At 45.9% G+C, this 24676-nt stretch overlaps 2 protein-coding genes across 2 annotated transcripts in view; both read left to right on the top strand.

Moving 5' to 3' along the window:
* The window catches only part of rxfp1 (relaxin family peptide receptor 1), a gene marked incomplete at both ends in the record, with an annotated part of 54308 nt that extends 44007 nt beyond the window's left edge, over positions 1-10301 (top strand). The window contains 11 exons of the mRNA XM_080526957.1: positions 354-425; positions 768-836; positions 1016-1087; positions 2076-2147; positions 3253-3324; positions 3801-3872; positions 5815-5886; positions 6752-6981; positions 8418-8828; positions 9181-9399; positions 9952-10301. Of these exons, the coding sequence (XP_080383083.1) occupies positions 354-425; positions 768-836; positions 1016-1087; positions 2076-2147; positions 3253-3324; positions 3801-3872; positions 5815-5886; positions 6752-6981; positions 8418-8828; positions 9181-9399; positions 9952-10301 (1711 nt within the window). The remainder of the gene's footprint in view (positions 1-353; positions 426-767; positions 837-1015; positions 1088-2075; positions 2148-3252; positions 3325-3800; positions 3873-5814; positions 5887-6751; positions 6982-8417; positions 8829-9180; positions 9400-9951) is intronic.
* Positions 10302-12065: 1764 nt separating this feature from the next.
* Positions 12066-24672, top strand: etfdh (electron transfer flavoprotein dehydrogenase). The gene is made up of 13 exons (XM_080526030.1): positions 12066-12228; positions 13702-13854; positions 14487-14716; positions 15981-16062; positions 16713-16831; positions 17512-17589; positions 17760-17906; positions 18242-18382; positions 18883-19026; positions 19270-19438; positions 21010-21192; positions 21915-22136; positions 23937-24672. Exons 1-13 carry the CDS (start codon positions 12198-12200, stop codon positions 24098-24100), a joined length of 1863 nt encoding a protein of 620 aa, XP_080382156.1. The 5' UTR covers positions 12066-12197; the 3' UTR covers positions 24101-24672.
* The last annotated feature ends 4 nt before the right edge of the window (positions 24673-24676 follow it).

The raw sequence follows: 24676 nt of genomic DNA, 5'->3' as shown, positions 1-24676 counted from the left end.
TCTTGTGGCTGAATGGGAGCAAATCCCCTCAAAAATCCCCCCCAAAATCTAGTAGAAAGCCTACCCAAAAGAGTGGAGGCTGTTATAGCAGCAAAGGGGGAACCAACTCCATATTAATGCCCATAATTTTGGACAAGCACATATGGGTGTGATGTTCGGGTGTCCACATACCTTTGGCCATGTATAGTGTATGTTATTCAGTAGCCTTCCTCAAGTGCTCTCTCCATGACCCAAACCTATCTCCTGATGTTGGGACGACATACTTCACGTCATTGTGTGTGTGTGTGTGTGTGTGTGTGTGTGTGTGTGTGTGTGTGTGTGTGTGTGTGTGTGTGTGTGTGTGTGTGTGACAGGATTCTGGAGAACAACCACATCCACCAGATCTCCTCACGGACGTTCTCCGGCCTACGCTCTCTGGTCCTGCTGTGAGTCTCCACTCTTACTGCCTTTACTTTATTTTCTTATTATCCTTTTTATTGAGCCTATGTGAAAGAGAAGGATGGCAACGCCAAAAAAAAAACTAAGAAATCCAAATGATACATTTGTACAGAAATGAGTGTGGGCGGCTGAGTTGAGAAAGCTCGACGTGCTTGAGTTGTTTCGGTGGGCTTTTCCATCTTTTCCCTGTGATGTTCTCCCATGTCCACTCATCTGAAGAGCCGAGCTTCTTCAGGCGTGTTAGAAGAAGTAGGAGCTGATTTGCATAAGTGTTTTCTTTCTTTGGTGGGCAAAATAATAAAACCGTTTCTTGCTGTTGTTGTTTTCAGGGTTCTGTTAAACAACTCTCTCTCCAAGCTGGACGACATCTGTCAGGAGATGCCGAGGCTGAACTGGCTGTAAGTTTTGATGTCAGCAGATCAAAGAATCTTTGTAAGCAGCGTGATATGATGTCTGAAGAAATCATTCTCTTTTGTGTGTTTGTGTGTGTGTGTGTGTGTGTGTGTGTCTGTGTGTGTGCGTGTGCGTGTGTGTGTGCGTGTGCGTGTGCGTGTGTGTGTCTGTGTGTGTTTTGCAGGGATATGGAGAGTAACCAAATCGACAGTGTTGGAAATGTAACATTCTGCTCCTGCAACATGTTGACAGTGCTGTAAGTCACCCTAGTCTCATCCAACATACCCTAGTCTCATCCAACACCCTATTCTCATCCAACACTCTATTCTCATCCAACACTCTTTTTTCATCCAGCACATCCTAGTCTCATCCAATACTCTAATCTCATCCAGCACACTCTAGTCTCATCCAACACACCCTAATCTCATCCAACACACCCTAGTCTCATCCAGCACACTCTAGTCTCATCCAGCACACTCTAGTCTCATCCAACACACCCTAGTCTCATCCAACACTCTAATCTCATCCAGCACACCCTCGTCTCATCCAACACTCTAATCTCATCCAGCACACCCTCGTCTCATCCAACACACCCTAGTCTTATCCAACACACCCTAGTCTCATCCAACACACCCTAGTCTCATCCAACACTCTAATCTCATCCAACACTCTAATCTCATCCAATACTCTAATCTCATCCAACACTCTAATCTCATCCAGCACACCCTCGTCTCATCCAACACACCCTAGTCTCATCCAACACACCCTAGTCTCATCCAACACACCCTATTCTCATTCATTCAACACCCAAGTCTTATCCAACACCCTATTCCCTATTTCTACTTCCCCCCTTGTACTTTTTCTCCAGTGTCTATTAAAAAAACAATATCTTTCTTTCTTCTTCTATCACAACGACTGCCAATGGCCCCTGGCCTGAGCTAGATTAGCTCTTCCTGCTACGACTGGTGAATTGATGATTCACTTGCTTAGTCAAATGTATTGATTGTAAGTCGCTTTGGAATAAGACGTCTGCTAAATGCCAAAAATGTAAAAATGTCTATTCACTATAATGTTTGTTTTTCCCCAAAGTAAACCGTGTCAACACGATTTGTCAACATTAGGAATAAAATCTAGCTCAGTTGAATTATTAAAATCTTTGAAAGAACGTCATACAGGGAAATTGAGGAGGAAACTGACAAAAGTTAGCAATTCTCACTTGAATTTCTTTCCCTCTCGTTCTGTAGGGTCCTCCAACGCAACAGAATCAGCCACATCCATGAGAAGGCCCTGTCTCTGCTGCAGAAACTTGGGGAACTGTAAGTTCATCATGTTGAGTGTGTCTCAGATGTTGAAATCAATTTCAGAATTTGCATCTCACCTGCCCAGATCAAAGACAGAGAGAGTCATACAGGAATGCCGGGGAAAGTGTCTTTACTTTCTCCATCTTTGATCTCTCTATCTGAGTTGACACCTCGCCTAAAGACTTTGGATGTGTGTCACCTTGGTGACTACACGCTGGTGAAGTGGAACCTCACTGGAGACACTCAAACAGGCACTGTAACACCGACATGATACTGCAGACACACACACACACACTTACACACACAATGCAGATATTTTGCTGTGAATAGACTATGCTGTAATTCAGCTCAACACTGAATCTGGTAGACACACACACACACACACACACAATGCAGATATTTGGCTGTGAATACACTAGACACTAGACAGAATCTGGCAGAATGGTAACTAACGGCTCTGGTTCCGTTCCCAAAAAGATACACATTATGATGAGTTATGGCGTCGTCAGGACACCGGTGCAATGGAATGTATTCCGGTTTCCGTGCAGTTCCACTAACTGAATCAATCTCTCACAGTAGGACTCCTCTCAGGTGGAACACAACAACACATCATAGCTTTGTTGTCCATTTCCCTGGAAAGTCATGTTGCGAAGTCAGCAGAAAGACACACAACAATACAACAACTCTGGAAAGTAGGCAGACACTACTCCCTGGCATACTGTAAACCACGCGTCAGGCCTCCAATTCTGATCCATGACCCCATGACCTTTGCCCCAATGACCCACTGCTGAACAGCCTGCTAGCTTTAGGGATGTAGATGGCCATGCTCCTCTTCTTACTACAGAGACAATTAGAGATTACAGGGACAGTCTCTTCCCGTAATTTAGGGCTGAGTGCTATAACGTGGTGGTGTTCCCAGGTGGGATTTGAACTCTGATCACCAGGCCAACTCTCTCTCCACTAGGCCACCACTACCCCAGATAAGGATGATCAACAGATGTACTGTGAATTTGCATACAGATTATGGTTTAGAACGCTTGGGTGCATCCACGGCGATTAGACAGAAGTCATGTGTGTGTTTCTGTTTATTGTCGGTGAGTGGTTGTCTTTGTCTCTGCAGAGATCTGTCCAGCAACAGACTGGCCGCCATCCCACTCAATCTGTTTGTTCACCTGGAGGATTTACTACAACTGTGAGTCTGATACAGTACGATAGAACTCAATACACACACACACACACACACACACACACTCACACACTCACACACTCATTCTCACTCTCCCTCTCTCTCTCTCTCACACACACACATACACACACACACAGACACACACACACACACACACACACACACACACACAGACAGATACACACTCTCTCGCTCACTCGCTCACTCTCTCTCACACACACACACACACACACACACACACACACACACACATAGACACTTTCTCTCTCCCTCTCCCTCTCTCTCTCTCACACACACACACACACACACACACACAGACACACACACACACACACACAGATACACACTCTCTCGCTCACTTGCTCGCTCTCTCACACACACACACACACACACACACACACAGACACTTTCTCTCTCACTCTCTCTCTCTTACACACGTCTTATCCAGCCTATTAACCCCTAACGGTCCTCTTCTTCCTCAGTAACATATCCTACAACCCTATCGTGGACCTCCAGGTAGATCACTTTGATGACCTGCACAAACTCAAATCACTGTAAGTAGCTTGTGTTTTACGTAATAATAATATGCCATATGTGCATATATTCCAATAATATATGACAGCAGCTGGTGAAATCAGGAACAAGTCGGCAACCAACTTGACAATCTGACAAGTTAAATTTTGAATAATTTAAATAAATGTCAACGTTGTTGAAAATCAATGACACACTCGCTAGTCAAGCCAAAATATTGCAATGCAATGGATTCGGTGAGTAATCTCCATTACTACCTAGTTAGTGTAGAGTAGTGGGGTTTACTCACCGAATCCATTGCATTACATTTTTCTGAATAAAAGTATGAACGTTTTGATTGGTTGCCGACTTGTTCCCAGTTTCAAAAGCTGCTGTCACATATTCCAATAATATGCTCATTTGTGTATTTATCCACTGGAAATGCATATTTTTTTCCCCTTTTCCTAACACCAGGGGAGCCACCCCTCCTAAATTTCGTTGTTTGGTACCTGTACTGTAACAATGACAATAAAGTCCATTCATTCATTCATTCATTCATATGGTTGTATGTCTGATTGCTCACTCTCTACATGGATAGAGGGTACTCAGTCTAGAGTGGAAAAAACATGCTTGGTTTTATTGTAATCATAGCTCGGAAATCAATGGGTTTGCTGTCAAATCAATGGATTTACTGTCAAGTCAATCAATGGGTTTACTGTAAAATAAATGGGTTTACTGTGAAGTCAATGGGTTTACTGTAAAATAAATGGATGTACTGTCAAGTCAATGGGTTTACTGTCAAATAAATTGATTTACTGTCAAGTCAATGGGTCTAGAAAACAGGTTTTAAAATTATCTGTCACATTTATTCTGATTCATCAGGCGAGCATGCATCCCTGCCCAACTGAGGGAGAGCTGCAGCTTCATTCAGTCTCCTGTCAGTCACACCGTAGTAAAACACAACCTGTCAGTCACGCCGTAGTAACACACAACCTGTCAGTCACACCCTAGTAACACACAACCTGTCAGTCACACCCTAGTAACACATAACCTGTCAGTCACACCGTAGTAACACACAACCTGTCAGTCACGCCGTAGTAACACACAACCTGTCAGTCACGCCGTAGTAACACACAACCTGTCAGTCACGCCGTAGTAACACACAACCTGTCAGTCACGCCGTAGTAACACACAACCTGTCAGTCACACCGTAGTAACACACAACCTGTCAGTCACACCGTAGTGACACACAACCTGTCAGTCACGCCGTAGTAACACACAACCTGTCAGTCACACCGTAGTAACACACAACCTGTCAGTCACACCGTAGTGACACACAACCTGTCAGTCACGCCGTAGTAACACACAACCTGTCAGTCACGCCGTAGTAACACACAACCTGTCAGTCACGCCGTAGTAACACACAACCTGTCAGTCACACCGTAGTAACACACAACCTGTCAGTCACGCCGTAGTAACACACAACCTGTCAGTCACGCCGTAGTAACACACAACCTGTCAGTCACACCGTAGTAACACACAACCTGTCAGTCACGCCGTAGTAACACACAACCTGTCAGTCACACCGTAGTAACACACAACCTGTCAGTCACACCGTAGTAACACACAACCTGTCAGTCACGCCGTAGTAACACACAACCTGTCAGTCACACCGTAGTAACACACAACCTGTCAGTCACACCCTAGTAACACACAACCTGTGGTCGAGATATTAGCTGGTCACTGTGTTTTCAGCCCACTCAGCTGGAATGCTCTCACAGACAGAAACACCAACAGCAATTCAGCTCACACATCAAAGCTACACCAAAAAAGCATGTTGTGTAAGACCCACTATTTCCTGATAAGAGTAGGCCTTTGTTTGTGTGCGTGTGCGCGTGCGTGCGTGCTGACTGTTTGTGTGACTGAGTGAGAGAGAGATACTGTATATATTTATATGACAATAACAAGTTGTTTTGTATTCTGCAGGAGTATAGAAGGAATTGAGATTGGGAACATACAGCGACGAATGTTTGAACCTCTCAAACACTTGACTCATATGTGAGTACCCGCTGTTTGGCCTTTCATCTAGCTGTTCCCAGAGCGTATATCTCATTTCTTATTTCTATTCAGATAATTGTCCTCTTTCTTGTTCGTCCGTTCATGTTGTAGGCCTAGCTCATTCATTAGGACGTTTCTTTTATTGAACTTCTTCATTTTCAAACTATGATGTTCATGTTCAGAAGGAAGAATCAAAATACTGCACATGAAAACACATTTAAACATGAACGTTTCTTTATAAACCCAACCCGCCCTCAAGTCCTGTCTCTTCATTTCAACTTTTCCTCTGTCTTTAATGTGGCATTCCCTCAGAAAGTTACCGCTCCAAACTCCTCTGAACATAGTAAAAAATATGACCTTGGGTGCTCGATCAAATACCCTTGTAGGAGACTGTACAGTCTAGTGAGGGAGACATAATAACGTGTCTTTATCCGACCTGTCAAGATGTCCACTCTGTGTTTCATCATTGATGTGCCTCTGGGTACTCTGCCATGCTCAGTGCAACTGGTCTGTTCATTAAACTACCGCTGCCAAAACTGTCCCTGTCCTATCCTTCAGAGATTCCCCCCCAAAAGCTACATAATATGAATGGCCGCTCACTGCTTTCTGCACTGGGAGCAAGGTCATACTTCAGTCTGCTTGGCACACCGCCTTATCTCTCCTACCCAGCAGCTCTGTTGTAACAGAGATATGCACAAACACTCTCCTTCAATCCAAAGATCCACACTCCAGACCTCTGACTTCATATCAATGGTTCATGTGCGTGTGTGTGTGTGTGTGTCCATGTGTGTGCGTGAGTGCGCGCACGTGTGTGTGTCCATGTGTGCGCATGCGTGCACGTGCGTGTGTGTGTGTGTGTGTCTAGCTACTTTAAGAAGTTCCAGTACTGCGGGTACGCCCCTCACGTGCGCAGCTGTAAACCCAACACGGATGGCATCTCGTCCTTCGAGGACCTCCTGGCCAACATCGTCCTGAGGGTCTTCGTCTGGGTCGTCTCGGCAACCACCTGCTTCGGGAACGTCTTCGTCATCTGCATGCGCTCGTACATCCGCTCGGAGAACAAGCTGCACGCCATGTGCATCATCTCCCTCTGCTGTGAGTGTGACGGGCGGGGTGTGTGTGTGTGTGTGTGTGTGTGTGTGTGTGTGTGTGTGTGTGTGTGTGTGTGTGCGTGCGCGTGCGCGTGCGCGTGCGCGTGCGTGTGTGTGCATGGGGGGTTCGAACCAGTCCTCTGATTTCGTCCTCCACCAGCCTCTCCACTCTTTAATACTGTATATCTACGATCCAGTAGACTTGTTCTGGTGACACTAGCTTTGATATGCTGATTTTGAAACAGAGATATACACACTCCCTTCGAAGTCAAAGGAGTAAAACTACTTTGATACGCACGTTTGGTACCTTTCCATATCAAAGGAGAGGAGGTGCAAGAGTCGTGGCAGGGAGACATGAACCGAACATTGACACATGAACCGTATTTTCACAACACATATTATTCCCTTTTAGGGTTGCTTGAGTCAAACATTAAGTCAAACATGAATTAAACATTAAACATTAAATATTAATCAAAGATGAATTCACTACAGAGAGAAATACTTTTGACAGTATTTACATAAGACATTTTAGGTTGGATTTCATTGGGGAGGTAGTTCTTCTGAGTGTTGTTTGATGCTGACAGAGTGTGACAGGCCTTGGATCCTGGCTAAAGCTATCATTTGCAAATATGTGGAAGTCTAAGAAGATATAATATTTATATTCTGCAACAAAAATAAAAAAGCTTGTCACTGTCGCTTGTGACATTTTAGGAATAATAACTTTAGGAGTGTTCACTTTGAGATTAAAATGACACTGATGAAATGTCTGAAACTATATATATATATTATATAATATACACTGTATAAATAAATATATAAAGTTGACAGTTTGGCAGTTCCAATATTCCAAAACCACAGGTTTTTTTCATCATCTGCATCACATCAAACCCCAAGCTGTAATACAGTGCAATAATACCAGTGATGTTGTACACTTTAAAGAGATAGTTTCATGTTTAGCCCTCTCCAATAGACAAGATTCCGACTGTGCTTAGTTTACCATCATTGAAATGACATGGCAAAATCTCCTCAGAGAAACTTCAAACAAGGTTTTGTGGCGGCTATATACTAGACAAACTTGAATATGCTTTTATTGTAATCCCAAACAACATAGTTTCGCAATAATATGCAATTATGTCACATACACTTCCTGGATTACATTAGGATACCAGCAACTTTTTTGTTTACAGCTAGTAATCACTCCATTAAGTATTGGCCTGCGGATGGCAATCAGGGGAGGCTGGTGGGGGTAGGAATTGGACGACGGGTTCATTCTAATGGAATGGAATGGAATAAGGAATGGTATCAAAAAACACGCCATTTCTCATTCCATTCTATGCATTACGATGAGCCCGTCCTCCAATTTCTACTTCCACCACAGCCTCCATCCACTGATGCCAATCTCCCCCCCCCCCCCGCCACACACACACACACACACACCAGGTGCTGACGGCCTGATGGGCGTGTACCTCTTCATGATCGGCGCCTACGACCTCAAGTTCCGCGGCGAGTACAACCGGCACGCCCGGGCGTGGATGGACAGCGTGCAGTGCCAGGTGATCGGCTCCCTGGCCATGCTTTCCACCGAGGTGTCCGTCCTCCTCCTCACCTACCTGACCCTGGAGAAGTACATCTGCATCGTCTACCCCTTCCGGTACCTGACGCCCGGACGCAGGCGCACCATCAGCATCCTGCTCAGCATCTGGGTGTTCGGCTTCGTCATCGCCTTCCTCCCCTTGGCCTGCAAGGGCCTGTTCAGGAACTTCTACGGCACCAACGGAGTGTGTTTCCCCCTGCACTCTGAACAGCCGGAGACCACAGGGGCGCAGGTGTACTCCATAGTCATCTTCCTTGGTGGGTGTGTCTTTCATGATGAGGGTTAGGGTTAGTCGCCGTCGGCTGCTTGTTTGGTTGTGACTATTGTGTTTTATCACTTTACACTTCTTGGGGTGTTGGAGTAGACAGGTGAATTTCATGTCTTTTTTGACACTACTCTTACATTTAGTGCTCTGTACTGTACTCATATAAGTGTGATGATTGGAAAAAGAAAGTATAATTATGATTGGTAGAATTGTGGTAGAAATAAAACCAATGTCATTGTAATCATGAATGGATCATAATGGGTATGTTAGGTCAATTATTATTACTATTATTTTTTTTTTTAAATTAAGTATCTTAAAAATAATAATATCATTGTCCCCCGCAGGGCTGAACTTGGTGGCGTTCCTGATCATAGTGTTGTCCTATGGAAGCATGTTCTATAACATTCAGAGAACAGGGACCCAGACCCCGATGTACAGCAACCACATCAGGAAGGAGGTGACCATCGCCAAGCGATTCTTCTCCATCGTCATCACAGACTCCCTCTGCTGGATCCCGATCTTCATCCTCAAGATCCTGTCCCTCTTACAGGTGGAGATACCAGGTGAGAGTTAGCTCCAGGTTAGTTAATCAAGTCAATCAGTCAATCTGAGATAGGTGGAAGAAGAAGAAGAAGAAGAAGAAGAAGAAGAAGGAGAAGAAGGCGGCGGCGGTGGCTCCCCCCTGGGGTGGGGAACGACCCAACTAACGACCCAACTAGATTTACTAAACCGAGGGAACGGATTCACACATAAAATATTTTTTTCTACCATGTGACCCCACGGGGGCTCTGTAAGATGATGTTTTAAACAGATAAGATTGCATTATATAGGCATACAGCGGTAGATTTAAATTTAAAAAAGTGTTTTAATTAATCCAATTATCAGACAGTATAGTAAACAACAAACAGACAAAACAAAAGACTCAAACAGACACATGCACATGCAAACACACACACGCACTCACATACACACACACACACACACACACACATACACACACACACACACACACATTCTCTCTCTCGCTCTCTCTCATCACACAACACCTGCCATCCGTATCTCTCATCTCCTGTCTTTTATCTCTTTCACCCCCCTCCCCCCCGCCCCCCTACCAGGCACTATCTCCTCCTGGGTGGTGATCTTCATCCTGCCCATCAACAGCGCACTCAACCCCATCCTGTACACCCTGACCACGCGGCCCTTCAAAGAGACCATCCTGCAGGTGTGGGCCAACTACCGCCAGAGGAGACCCCTGCTGAGCAGCCACCCCCCAGCCCACCACCCCTCCCTCACCTGGCAGACCCTGAACCTCACAGAGGTCCAGACCCTGAACCTCACCTCCCCCCCGGAATACATGATCCAGCAGCACCCCCACTCCGACATGTCCTGCACGCTGTCCTGTACGCCCACAGGGAAGTCACAGCTCATCACAGCCGAAGGGACCAGTGGTAGTGGTGGCTTATAGAGGGGGCTGATGCCCCATGGGGGGGGGCTCAACCATAAACAATGTCACAACAATAACGACAACAATAATGACAACAGCAGCAACAGCAGCAGCACACCCACAACAACTCCCACACAGGACCTTGGTTTGTTTCAATGCAGACACAGTGTGTGTGTGTGTGTGTGTGTGTGTGTGTGTGTGTGTGTGTGTGTGTGTGTGTGTACGTGTGTGTGTGTGTGTACGTGTGTGTGTGTGTGTGTATCGATTAACATTTTACACTGTGATTTGTACAGATGGAGTGTATTTGTTTGTATAGGTGTGAACTGGAACGTCCATGTCTTTTCACTTCTAATCACTCACAAGGCTCTTGGTGTACACTACACATTTTATAGATAAAAGTGACCGATCACTGTCATGTTTATTATGTGTAGTAGCCTGTTTCCATGGTTCCCATTCCTTCTTGAAAGATGAAAACCTTGGGAGGAGAACAGCACTGAACTTCTGTGTTGATGTTAAAGGTCTTCTGCTCTGTGGCATTTGACACTGCAACTCAAAGATATGTCATCTTCTCCAAGAGGGACCTCGGGAGTCAGTCTCATCCTTTAAACACAGTGGGAGGTATTTCCTCAAAGACATGTCAGAACGCTCAACGGTTTACATTTTGACAGTAAGTTGCTGATCAATCAAAATAGTGAAAATACCACCGCTCATCCGTAATCAGACTTAGCTGAGGTTCTGGAGCTGAAGAGTATCAAATGGAATAAAAATAAGCAGCATCTGCACACTCAAAACTGTGCAAAAATCTATGTTTTATTGATTTCATCATTTCATAGACCTTCTTCAGGCAATTGCTGATAAAAAAAATAAAGTATATATTTGAAAAGGGAAAACTATTGCCACAATTCTCAAGATGTGTATTACTATTTGTTATAAAGATCATATTTAAAGATAACATTTGTTGTAATTACTGTATATGTAATAATAATAAAAACAACTGATGCCATAAGGTTTGGTTGGTAATAAAAAGTGGAAGCCCAACCACAGATTTAGAAGAAGACGGTTTAATTCATGCTTGACATTTCTCATTCATGTAAAATAATATGTTTCAACAAATAAATAAATAAACAATTCCGACTGAATTGTGATTATTCTTATCTTGTCTTTATTGTCATTGATATAGTACAGGTACCAAACAACGACATTTGGGAAGGGTGGCTCCCCTGGTGCTAGGTAAGAAAAAAAAAGAAGGGAAAGGAGCTGGTTTACATAAATAAAGGCTATGTACACTATCCACTATACTATACTGTACAAATAAAACACTGTGCTGTACTCTATGCTATGCTATACCTATTCTAACATTTCCTATAAACCAGCCTGTTGCTGTAATAATAAGTCTATGATCTGTACATAGATTCTACATAGATTGATTCTTAAATAAAAAATAATAATAAAAAAAAGAATTAAAATCAGTAGACCTGAATGACAGTGACATAATACTGTCACGTGGTCACAACAACTGGACATTTCACATGCTACAGTACTAGTGTTTCCAGCTTCCAGCCCCATGCTCCAGCAGTCAGGAGTCATAATCCTTTTTATTCTTTGAGGAGTTTATTGTGAAACGAAACACATTTGGATTATAAAATCAATCAATTCATTCAGGGGAAAAAAGGGATGCACTTTTGAGCAGGTGCCGCCTCTTCTCGACGTGAACGAACGAACCCATCGCAGCAGCTCCTGTAGCTGCGCAGCTCACGACCCTGTCTAACGTGTGTGTTATGAAAGCACACACACACGGGGAAGTTTGTGGTCAAACAGCAAAACAGCCAAACCACTGCCACACCAGAGCCCCAGAGGCTCTGCATCGGATCGACTGTATAATAAGGACTTTAGACGCTAGCTGACCATTTCCCTACAATGTTTCCAGCTAGCAGATACTCAATTCAAGGTAAGATCAAGGCACCGTTGGCTAAGCCTGGTAGGAGCCCCAGCCTGACCATGTCTGCCCACATACAACTTACTCCTGGTCCTGGTAAATGATCAGTCAGTTTGAGCTTTCTAACTAACAGATCTCGTGCTGTGCATTATTATTTCTATCGTTAGACGTTGTTGGATAGTTCACAAGTGATCTGAAAATCATGAAAGGTGGCGCTAAGCCTGCTAACACTGGTAGCATGCAAGCTAATGTAGGGCAAAGTTGACACCAGATCTAGGTCACCCTAACCAACGTCCTTGGCTCTGTTTAGATCCTTCTGTTGAGTTTAAAACGTAGTTGAAGTGACACATATTCTTTTCCCGTGTTGTGTTTTAACCATAGTGAGCTAAAAAAACATAATGACAAGGTGGGGAAAGTTACTTTTGTGACAGCTACTAACTGAGCTAGCTAATTCCATAGCTAGCTAGCTAGCCTGAGCTAGCCTTGCCTGACACTGGGTGAGTTCGTAAATAACGCTCTGGAAATCTGATCAGCACTCATGGAACGCCTCTCGTCCAATCAAATGACTCGGTCGCTCTATGACGTTGTACCCAGTGTGCGCTCCGGCGCTCTCAGAGCGAATTTATGAACGCACCCGCCCAATGAGACAGCTGCTAGCTAAGTGATTGAGTTATGATATGGCGAGTGTGACATTCCTGTACAATGAACTATTGGCCCAGCCACAGATTCTTCATTGTGTCATTCAGCTACTGAGCTACTGTCTTTACAAAAGGTGACACATTCAGAAAGATGCACTTCTAGAACAGTCATACTTTGTTTGACACACAGTCACACCCTCTTTCTAGTTCATACGATTGTTATGATAACAGGTCGTGAGCTTAGAATTATAAGGTTCTATATATCTCAATTTTTGTCAAAATTAATAATCATAATCTGATCCATTAGGTGTTTATTAATGCCTGTGTGGTGTTATTTTTAAAATGTTGACATTTTTTTGTTAGTAATTCATAAAATACAAAGGTTCCATCTCACTAAACATAATGGAATGTCAAAACTTTGACGCTCAATATCTCTGAACTACCCTAAATGGAGATAGACCCTTATAATTCTAAGCTCTCGAGGTGTCAAGTCAACAATGTGTCATCCGTATCTACCTCTGGCAGATAGTCTCAGACCTTTACCACCATGTTGTTGACTGTGTGGTCATTCATCTGTGCTCAAGCCTACAGACATTCTTTCTGAGGGTAGCTATCGGACATAACTTTAGTCTTTATCAGCTCTCTAACCGGCTGCAGTCGGTACTGACCGGCTACAGTCGGTACTGACCGGCTACAGTCGGTACTCACTGGTGTTCTGTCCCTATGTGCTACATGTCGAGCATGCGCATGAGTTAGGGTTACTGTCATTTTTTTCCGACAAGGCAGCATGAATGGTCAGAACACCGGGTCCAGTCAGTCATGACCGGCTCTGCCCTATCTGTTTCAGCCCAGCGGTGGTGTGTACGAGCGTTGAAGGCAGCGCAGGCAGAGCATGGCCCTCAGCTGTACACATCCAGATGGAAGTGCTCTTCCTCCTCAACCCCTCGGATCACATCACACTACACAATCCACCCTCGGGATAAAGACGAGCGATGGGAAGGTACTGCAACATCATCATCATCATCAATGTTAACAGACACACATTCTCTCATGGTGTATACTTGCCTGACTTTCAACAATTAAGCAATATCACACAAGAGGGAGTGCTGTTATCCTGAATATCAGCACGACCGCAGGTGCCATTTATTAGTTAACAGTAATAAGCGACAACAGATCGCTTGTTTGTTTATTAAATAACAGATCGCTTGTTTGTTTATAAACAGATCGCTTGTTTGTTTATTAAATAATTTATTTGGCTCCGCCAACACAAATAGTTCCGCAACTGAACTTGCTGGTGCTCCTCTAAATGAACTCTGTAGTCGAGCTGTACATTATACACAAATAAACGCAAATAAATCCATTACAATACTTTCCCACCAATTATACAACATATAGATGTGTGTGTGTGTGTGTGTGTGTGTGTGTGTGTGTGTGTGTGTGTGGTGTGTGTGTGTGTGGTCTGTGTGGTGTGTGTGTGTGTGTGTGTGTGTGTGTGTGTGTGGTCTGTGTCTCTGTGTGTGTGGTCTGTCTCTGTGTGTGTGTGTGTGGTCTGTGTGTGTGTGTGTGTGTGTGGTCTGTGTCTCTGTGTGTGTGTGCATGCCCGTGTCTTATGGTGTCATGGTCCCCCTGCAGGCGTGGAGATGGAGAGGTTTGCTGACGAGGCTGACGTGGTGATCGTGGGCGGGGGGCCTGCGGGCCTGGCAGCCGCCATCAGGCTGAAGCAGCTGGCCAATGAGCAGGAGAGGGAGCTGCGTGTGTGTCTGGTGGAGAAGGCCTCTCAGATAGGAGCCCACACCCTGTCAGGGGCCTGCCTGGAGCCCAGCGCCCTCAACGAGCTCTTCCCCGACTGGAAGGAGAGGGGGGTGAGGAGAGTGTGAGAGAGTGTGAGAGAGTGTGAGAGAGTGTGAGAGAGTGTGAGAGAGTGAGAGAGTGAGAGAGTGAGAGAGTGTGAGAGAGAGAGTGTGAGCGCACGAAACCGGCTAACATTACTCATTAACTGTTTACACAATAAAATCACAGTGTGACAGTCAGATGGAGCATTCGGTAAACAACCAACAGCAAGGTAATGCATCAGCTGAGTTAAAGAAAACCAACTCTTACCTTTGATGACACCCACATGAGCCCTGTTTACACGTACCTCCGCCGTTCTGTTTGTGGTGATTTTAGAGGCAATAGATAATTTTTGCCCCGCGCTTATTGCCCTGTAATTAAAGCATGGGACCACAGCTCCCTTGTGTCTTATTGTCCAAATGTTCCCTGAATTTTAGCTGCATGTTTTTCCAGCATGTAAATCCGTTGTCAATAAAAATTCGACTCGCCTTCTTTTCCCCTGTCAATACAGTGTCGTTTATGACATTTACCAACGTTTATGCTATGACTAGTTGGAAGCTAGCGTTAGGTGCGAGGCTGCTCGGTTAACCCATTAGTGGGAACATTATTTGTTTCACAAAATAGCCTGATTTAGTTGACCATGAACATCCGAGACTAGGCCTACATTACGAATGTTCATTTAAAATACTCGTATACTGAGCACTGGTATAAGAACATGAACCAGAGAACAGCAGTAAATGCAATAACCCACAGCGGTCGCTGATGATGTTGCATTTTCGATTAGGATACAGGATTAAAGGGACGGGCGAAGAGAGAGAGAGAGAGAGAGAGAGGAGAGGGATTTCCTGAAATCCAAATGTCCCGCTGAATTTGGACCAATTCGCCTCGCGAACACAAACCGAGACGAGGTTAATTGCAACATTGTAACATATTGTAACTTACTACACCCTAAATCGGAACGAAATGTAGGTCTGAAAGCGGACGAAATCTAGCTTCAATCAGCTTCTTTTCTGCCTTTCTCGTTGCGCAGAATCAAAGTGGACTGAATCAATTAGTGGCGGAGAGAATGTATTTGTGGCGGCCCGCCACAAATCAATGCATATAGAGGAAACACTGTATATATAATGTAGCATTGGACAAACATAAAGCAGCGCCCGCACTCAACTGTCAGTTGAGTTTATATTGTTTATATGAACCGCTTTTCTCAGTCTTGAAAGCACCTCGGTGAAAGTGTTGCGACACAAAGGAAATAGATGTAATAAATAAGTGATGTTATTTTATGTTCTCTCACCCAAGGCACCGCTGAATACGCCCGTGACTGAGGACGTGTTTGGGATTTTAACAGAGAAACACAGGATTCCTGTCCCCATGTTGCCAGGTAAAGCTATTTCTTAAGCATTTCATCGTATTCCATCATCTTTCAGAAGTGTGTCCCAACGTGCGTGCCTGTTACCAGTCTGCTGCTCTAAGGAGCGCTTTAGAAGATCTTTTCTGCCTGCCGTATTAAGACTGTACAACTCCTCCTCCGGCTGGCTCCATCAGGGTGATCAGTCAGGCTGGGGTATGTTAAATCCTTCTGTATAAGGTTTCAGATGTCTATTAGGTCCACACTCCTCCGTCAGAAAACAGACATAAACCTGTCAGTATGATGTCATTATCTTGATTTGTTCGATGGAATGCTGGCGTGCAGCCTTGTTTTTAATTGGCTGAACGGTAGAACGGACTGTCAACTTGGCAGCTCCTCAGAACGTTTCTGTCTGGACATGTACGAACCCTGGTCATCTCCGTTGTCCGTTAATCAACGGATACAGATGAATGTTGCCAGGGGTAACCTGTTATTGGATCTAACCCTCTGAAGTTACGGTAGCGTGTGTGTGTGGGTGTATATGTGTGTTTGTGTGTTTGTGTTTGCGTGTGTCTGTCTGTCTGTCTGCGTGTCTGTGTGTGCGTGCGTGCATGCGCGCGTGTGCGTGTGTGTGTGTGTGTGTACGTATAGTCCCTTCCATCCCTATGTCCCTGTGTCTCCAGGTCTGCCCATGAACAACCATGGGAACTACATCGTGAGGCTGGGGAACTTTGTGCGTTGGCTGGGGGAGCAGGCGGAGGAGCTGGGGGTGGAGCTGTACCCTGGCTATGCTGCTGCAGAGGTAACAACCCCCCCCCCCCCCCCCACACTCCCCTTCTCTCTGTGTCTCTCTATCTCTCTCCTCCCCTCCTTCCTTCCCTCCCCCCTCCACTACCCTGGCTATGCTGCTGCAGAAGTAAGGCCCCCCCCCCTTCTCTCTATCTCTCTCCTCCTCTCCTCCCCTCCTTCCTTCCTTCCTTCCTTCTCTCCCCCTGGCTTTACTGCTGTAGACGTAAGACCTCACTCTCTCCATCCTCTCTTCCTCACCCCCTCCCTCATTCCATTTCTCTTTCCTCCGTCCCTCCCTCCCTCACCCTCTCCCCCCTTCCCTCCCTACCTCCTTACGCCTCTCTCTCACTCACCCCCCACCCCCCACTGCCACACTTCACTGAACACCTGCCACCTGCCTTTTTACCAATATCGAGAAAACGATCACTGTTGAAGAACGGCATCGATTTTTCCTCAAATCCAGTCTTTCTCTCAGCACATGTTTACAGTGTTTATCAGTGGATTGTTGTTGTCCAGAAAAGGGAGGCGATTGATGGGTGTTGGAGGGCCTCTTGTTTTAGGTACTCGATCGCACTCATTGATTCACCCAGCGGCTTTGTAACTTTCAGAGACCCACTTCAATCACTCCAATCATCACTGATTGTCTCCCCTCACCGCCTCCACTCCACTCACAGTCTTGTTTTCTCTTCCCAGGTTTTGTTCCATGAAGACGGCAGCGTGAAAGGAATCGCCACCAACGACGTGGGCATCGCCAAGGACGGTTCTCCCAAGGTAAACGTGAACAAAATGGCTATTTTGTCGAAGGAACACCACCGACTTTTCGTCATCAACTGACATCATTGTAGCACAAATCTGTGCTGTTCCATCGACAAAATACAAATGATTTACATCGTTTCGTCCCCTCTCCCCTCCTCATCCTCCCCCCTCCTCCTCTTCTCTAGGATTTGTTTGAGCGAGGGATGGAGCTCCACGCTAAAGTGACTCTGTTTGGGGAGGGCTGCCACGGCCACCTGGCTAAGCAGCTCTACAGGCAGTTCAACCTGCGGGAGAGCTGTGAAGCACAGACCTACGCCATTGGCCTGAAGGAGGTAACGCCCACCTCACCCCCTCTTCTCCTATTGGATAACAGAATGATGTCTCTGTGTTTAGACAGGAGTAAGCAAACAGACCACTTTTCAGTCCACGGGACTGTTACACAGAGTTACAAAGAGTCACACAGTGTTTTTGGATGCGAGCCCAAATATAAGTGACTTCATTTTGAGCCTAAATACAAGTGACTTAATTTTGAGTCCTAATAGAGACTAATTAGTGTTGAAAGAGATTAATAGAACACATGACCGAACCAAGGAATGAGTTTACAGATGGCTGGAAGGATGAATGAATGAATGTGAATGGTACTTATTATCCTTTGCTTATTGCCCAGATTTGGACGATTGAAGAGCAGAAGTGGCGCCCGGGCAGAGTGGAGCACTCCGTGGGCTGGCCTCTGAACAGAAACACGTACGGAGGCTCCTTCCTCTACCACCTCAACGAGGGAGAACCGCTGGTGGCCCTGGGCTTTGTGGTGAGTGACCTAGGCCTGCTATTGGCTCCCTGCCACCCTGGTGAGTGACCTAGGCCTGCGATTGGCTGGATGTTTTGGGATGCGAGTATGGCCTCCGGTTATCCAGAGGAGAGTAGAAAGTCTAATTGCGCTCAGTGGGAATACCAACCTACCTGCTGTGTGGCAGGGGGTGGGCACTGGGCTGGGACTTCACTGCTTTTCAAGGTTTGTCTCTGCTCTCTGTACATAATGCTATCTAAAGAGCTTTGCACACGACACAATACACACTGCCACGACACAATACACACTGCCACGACACAATACACACTGCCCACCTGAACCACAATGTGCTGGCACGGATATTCTCTCTCCACATTGTCCTTTCCAGCATTGTTACAGTAACTAACTATGGTCCAGCCCAGATCAGCCCAGCATAGCCCAGCCCAGCCCAGGACAGAATCTGCTCAGTAGTGTAGAGGTGTAAATGAGGTGTTTGTTTCTCTCTCCCTGTGGGTCCCCAGGTGGGTCTGGACTACACCAACCCCTACCTGAGCCCCTTCAGAGAGTTCCAGAGGTGGAAGCATCACCCCTACGTATCCAAGACCCTGGAGGGGGGCACCAGGATCGCCTACGGGGCCAGGGCTCTCAACGAGGGGGGCTACCAGGTGGGTGTGGCGGTGGGGGTAGGGGTGGTGTGTGTGTGTGTGTGTGTGTGTGTGTGTGTGTGTGTGTGTGTCTGTCTGTGTGTGTGTCTGTCTGTCTGTGTCTGTGTCTGTGTCTGTGAGAGAGAGGACATGGGTAATACATCAATCCAGTGTTCCAAATTCACTCTCATGTCAAGTGTCCCAACCCCTCCCCCCCGGATTCTGATTGGATGAACTCATCTGCCTGTCTGTGTTCCTGTCCAGTCCTTGCCCAAAGTCACATTCCCAGGGGGGATGCTGATTGGCTGCAGCCCTGGCTTCATGAACGTTCCCAAGATCAAAGGCACCCACACGGCCATGAAGAGTGGCATGCTGGCCGCCGAGGCCGCCTTCGCCAAGATCACAGACGAGAACCTGACAACAGAAACAGAAGGTACCGGACAGCCTGGAGATGGACTTAACCTAACTCTGACTTAACTAACCTAACTCTGACTTAACTAACCTAACTCTGACTTAACTAACCTAACTCTGACTTAACTAACCTACTGACTTAACTAACCTAACTCTGACTTAACTAACCTAACTCTGACTTAACTAACCTACTGACTTAACTAACCTAACTCTGACTTAACTAACCTAACTCTGACTTAACTAACTCTAACTCTGACTTAACTAACCTAACTCTGACTTAACTAACCTAACTCTGATTTAACTAACCTAACTCTGACTTAACTAACCTAACTCGGACTTAACTAACCTAACTCTAACTCGGACTTAACTAACCTAACTAAGACCTCAGAAATGGAGTTAACCTAACCTTGACTTAACAGGAGATGAATATCCTAAACCTGACACAGTTTACAGGGCCCAGTTGTTCAACACGTTTATTATTATAATAATAATAATAACAATAATAACTTTTTATTTGTATAGCAGATCAGTTTAATCTGGTTCAGAATAGCAAAAAAGAATCAGGATCAACTGGGCCCAGGAGATAGAATTAGCCTAACCATAAATGAACCAAAAGTTAATCAAACCTCCTCTGCACTTGTGAGAAGAAGACAAAGTGAAAGTTTCACCCTGGGTGAAAAAGCTCTCCCCTCCTCTCTCTCTTCATCCTATCTATATTCTCCTCCCCTCCCCTCATCCTATATATATATATATATATATATATATATATATATATATATATATATATATATATATATATGTGTGTGGTGGCCTGGGAAAACCCGTCGGATGTCGCTGGCGTTCGTTTGTGGCAAAGAGCAAAAATAGATGGAAATCGCGATTTTGGTGATTTGGATATTATGTGGTATTCTAGTACTTTGAACTCCATACTACATTATGGTGAATAAACATTTTAAGAAAACAAAAGAGAAAGTACTTATTTTTATGTTTTTGTGGTGGGTAGTTTGCTTTGCATCACAAGCAGACAAACGAGACCGGCCGATCTGCATAGGCTCCTCCCCCGACGGAGGAGAAAGGGGTCGGGGGCAGCATTTCTTACCTTTCACTTTTTTTGACATGATACATTAAAATGCTCATAACTTTTTAAAATAAAGGGCTATCTCAGTCATTCAACCAGTTATGAATAGCTGAGAACTTCTAATTTTTTGGAAATATAAAAAAATGAAAATGTCAAAATGCCACCATGTGAAGGGTTTTCCCAGGCCACCACACATATATAATGTTCTCTCTCTTTCACTCCTCTCCTCCTCTCCTCCTATCTATATTCTTTTATCTCTCTTCCTCTCCTCTCCTCATCCTCTCTTCTCTTTTCTCCCACCTGTTCTGTTCTCTCCTCCTGTCTTTCCTTCAGCTTCAAGACTCATAACAACAATAACAGTGTGTCATGTTATGAAGGGCCACCTTCAATTCTACTAAAGTGTCGTCATCCGCATCCCAACTTATCCCTCTCTCTCTCTCTCTCTCTCTCTCTCTCTCTCTCTCTCTCTCTCTCTCTCTCTCTCTCTCTGCCGCCCCCCCCCCCTGCCACTGCAGGTCTTTACATCCCGGAGTATGAGGAGAGCCTGAAGAAGTCGTGGATCTGGAAGGAGCTGTACGCCGTCAGGAACATCAGGCCGTCGTTCCACAACTACTTTGGCCTGTACGGAGGCATGGTCTACACCGGGGTCTTCTACTGGATGCTCCGCGGGAAGGAACCCTGGACCCTCAAACACGCAGGTGCTAGGACACGCTAACGACATCCATCTATATCTCTATAATAATAATAATAATAACCTTTATTTGTATAGCACTTTTCCTGCAAATGTTGTAGCTCAAAGTGCTTTAATCATTATATAATCATCATTTAATTATGTAGTCATTTAAAGGCAATATTGAAAAGATGTGTTTTTAGTCTTGACTTGAAAGTATCTGCAGAGGTTGCATCCCTAATGTAAACTGGCTGTGCATTCCACAATTTGGGTGCATAAAATGAGAATGCAGCCTTTATAAACAAGCAGACAATATGCCATTTAGCATCCATTATCCAGTATATATGGTCCCAGCAGGAATCGAACACACAGCATTGTGTGTGCCGTGCTCTACCAACTGAGCCACAGAGGTCCACAGTGACGTGCTGATGGTCAGGGGAGGCTGGAGGAGGTAGGACACCGGAGGACGGGCTGGTACCAAATGCGGGACGGTACCAAACACGTGGCATCAGTCACTCCGTTCCATGCATTCCAATGAGCCCGTCCTCCGATAGTCTACCTGACCGTGGTTAGGTGAACTGTGTTTGAATGTTAATTGCTTCATTACCTGCCCCCTGAAGTGTGTTTTGGCAGTGTTTTATTAACAACTCCTAACCTCACCAGACAACCGCTCCCATCCTGGGAACAAACCAGGAAGGTCATCTTCCTTTAGTTGGAACTCACATTCCATTTCCTCTCTCTCTCTCTCAGGCCTGGACTCAGACCAGCTGAAGCCAGCTAAGGACTGCACGCCCATCGAGTACCCTAAGCCTGATGGGAAGTTGAGTTTTGACCTGCTGTCCTCCGTGGCGCTGAGCGGCACCAACCACGAGGGGGACCAGCCCCCCCACCTGACCCTGAAGGACGACAGCGTCCCCGTAGACAGGAACCTGGCCATCTACGACGGACCCGAGCAGCGCTTCTGTCCTGCTGGTATGCACTGTTGACCGGGGAGGGAGGAGGGAGGGAGGGAGGGAGGGGGGGGGGGGGAGGAGAGAGAGGGAGGGAGGGAGGGAGGGGGGGGGGGGAGGAGAGAGAGGGAGGGAGGGAGGGGAGGGAGGGGGGGGAGGAGAGAGAGGGAGGGGGGGGAGGAGAGAGAGGGAGGGAGGGGGGGGGGGAGGAGAGAGAGGGAGGGAGGGGGGGAGGAGAGAGGGAGGGGGGGGAGAGAGAGGGAGGGAGAGGGAGGGGGGGGGGGAGGGAGGGGGAGAGGGAGGGGGAGGGAGGGAGAGGGAGGGGGAGCGGGGGAGGGAGGGAGAGGGAGGGGGAGCGGGGGGGGGGAGGGAGGGAGAGGGAGGGGGGGCACAGACACACGCAGACACGCACAGCTATTGACTGACTGATGGTGCTGTTGCCAATGATAATAAAATCACGTTCAAGTTCTAAGTTTAGAACACCTTGGAACTGGGCTGGTCTGGGCCCTTTGTCCTCTGGTGCCAGCCCTCCTATGGGAGAACAGAGAGGGAGAACAGAGAGTTGGGTTTTCAATAGAGGTGCTACCGACTACCTCCTACTGACACCAGAGACACCCTCCTAGATAGTGGTTCTCTCCGCTGATATGAGGACCACCTCGTTGCCCAGCACCTCTATTGAAAACATTTCCATTTTCGGCATTTAGCAGACGCCCTTTATCCAAAGCAACTTACAACAAATACATTTGTCTAATTAAGTGAATCATCTATCCATTTGTCGTCATAAGAAAAATAAATCTATTCTAGGGCCAGGGGCCAGTGGCAGCTGCAATGCTAGACGATGGAAGAATTACTTTTCTTTTTTCTTTATTAATAGTAGAGAAAGTATACATTAGGGTAGTGGGTATGAGGAGGTCTTTAGGAGGGACCGTTAAGATGTAGCCTGAAGAGATGGGTTTTCAATCTACGGCGGGAAAACACGACGACATCTCGGGCTTAGCCGGGTTTTTAATCACTGAATAAACGACGCGGCAACGCCTCTCCCAAGTGCTTTGATTTCCTGCGTGATGCAGAAGCAGCAGGAAGCAGCAACTCTACACACTTTCAGCGGCTGTTTACTTATGGGACCTGCAGCTGCATCAGTTTCGGAACGGATGTAGTTATCTCTCTTTCCCTTTCTCTCTCTCTCACACTCTTTGTTATCCCCATCAACACGCAGCATTATTGGTTGAGTCACAGGTGGCTGTATGAAACGTCTGAACACGTTGGCTTCCTCCGGGTTCTCAGAGAATAAATACACTTAGAAAAAGGGAAACATTTGAGCACACTGGCTTTCTTCCTGCTTCACATTTCAGTGGAAAGATACCAATGTGGGCTGTAGAACTTTGAGAGAAGCTTGCCTAACTTTGCCGGCTCTCCAGGTTCTCAGTGAACAAGTAAACGTAGAAAATATACTTTATAAATATACCAATGTGGGCTGTAGAACTGTTTGAGAGACGTTTGCACAATATAGCTTCCTCTAAGTTCTCAGAGAATAAAGAAAGAAAAACTTGAGCATGCTGGCTTTCATGCTGCTCTCTCTGCTGTTTCCAGACTGAGCCATAGATTTCAGTTGTCTACGCGGGCTCGTTCGCCAGACAGCGCCAACGTTCGGAGGTTTCCGAACGCGAACCGGCACGGTTCTTTGCCGGTGTGAAAGCCCTATGTGTGGCTTCCATCCCTTTAACACCTCCCACTCTCTCCTTCCATCCATCTCTCCCTCCCTCCCATCCTCTCCCTCTCTCCCATCCTACCCTCTCCCTCCCTCCACTCCTTCCTCTCTCAGGTGTGTATGAGTACGTTCCCCTGGAGACCGGAGAAGGTATGAGGTTACAGATCAACGCCCAGAACTGCGTCCACTGCAAAACGTGTGACATCAAGGACCCCAGCCAGAACATCAACTGGGTGGTCCCGGAGGGCGCCGGGGGGCCGGCCTACAACGGAATGTGATGTATTCACCTGTTTTTTTATTTTTTATTCAGGCATATCACTGGGCACCACCACCACCACCTCTAAAAGTATGGTGGCTGCTATGGTACATTCAGGGGCTAGCTGTTGACGTTATTTCTGATGATGTTAAACGAGGCAGATCTCTCCACCACTGAGTTTTGAGGAGGCAGCGAGGCAAGAGGATGCAGGGAAGTGAGGAAGTCATTTTTGGAATTCAGCCAATCTATCTGGAATCTAGCATGTGCGGAGATACGGAACTTGACTGTTGCCGTGTTCTAAATATGGGCATTGTAAAGTGGAGCATAAAGTGGCTTTGGTTCAAGTACGGTTTTTCTAATTATGAATGCTAACTAAAAAAAAAGTTATGTACAGTATATATATATTTGTTTTTTTGTGACCAGAGGAGAGCTGTGTTATAACTAGCCATGAGTAGCTGTTCAAATTCAGTTAATGTCCATAACTGACCACACAAACCTGTGCCTACCTAGATGATATATCATTAGCTCTGTGATATACTGTACATAATGTTTGTAGTGGGTAGAAGGTATGTTGACGATGAATAAAAAAGCATTTTAC

This window comes from Nansenia antarctica (genome assembly GCF_963989245.1).
Source record: "Nansenia antarctica genome assembly, chromosome: 3".
Taxonomy (NCBI): Eukaryota; Metazoa; Chordata; class Actinopteri; order Argentiniformes; family Microstomatidae; genus Nansenia; species Nansenia antarctica.
The sequence above is the reverse complement of the archived record's forward strand: the minus strand, read 5'-3'. Positions and strand labels throughout refer to the sequence as shown.

What these genes read in the sequence shown, in the direction of transcription:
- etfdh (XM_080526030.1), top strand. Translation starts at nt 12,198, where the DNA reads ATGTTTCCAGCTAGCAGATACTCAATTCAAG. An exon ending in CCAAGGACGGTTCTCCCAAG is followed by an intron (nt 17,590 to 17,759) that starts GTAAACGTGAAC and finishes CCTCTTCTCTAG; the next exon opens with GATTTGTTTGAGCGAGGGAT. An exon ending in TCAACGAGGGGGGCTACCAG is followed by an intron (nt 19,027 to 19,269) that starts GTGGGTGTGGCG and finishes GTTCCTGTCCAG; the next exon opens with TCCTTGCCCAAAGTCACATT.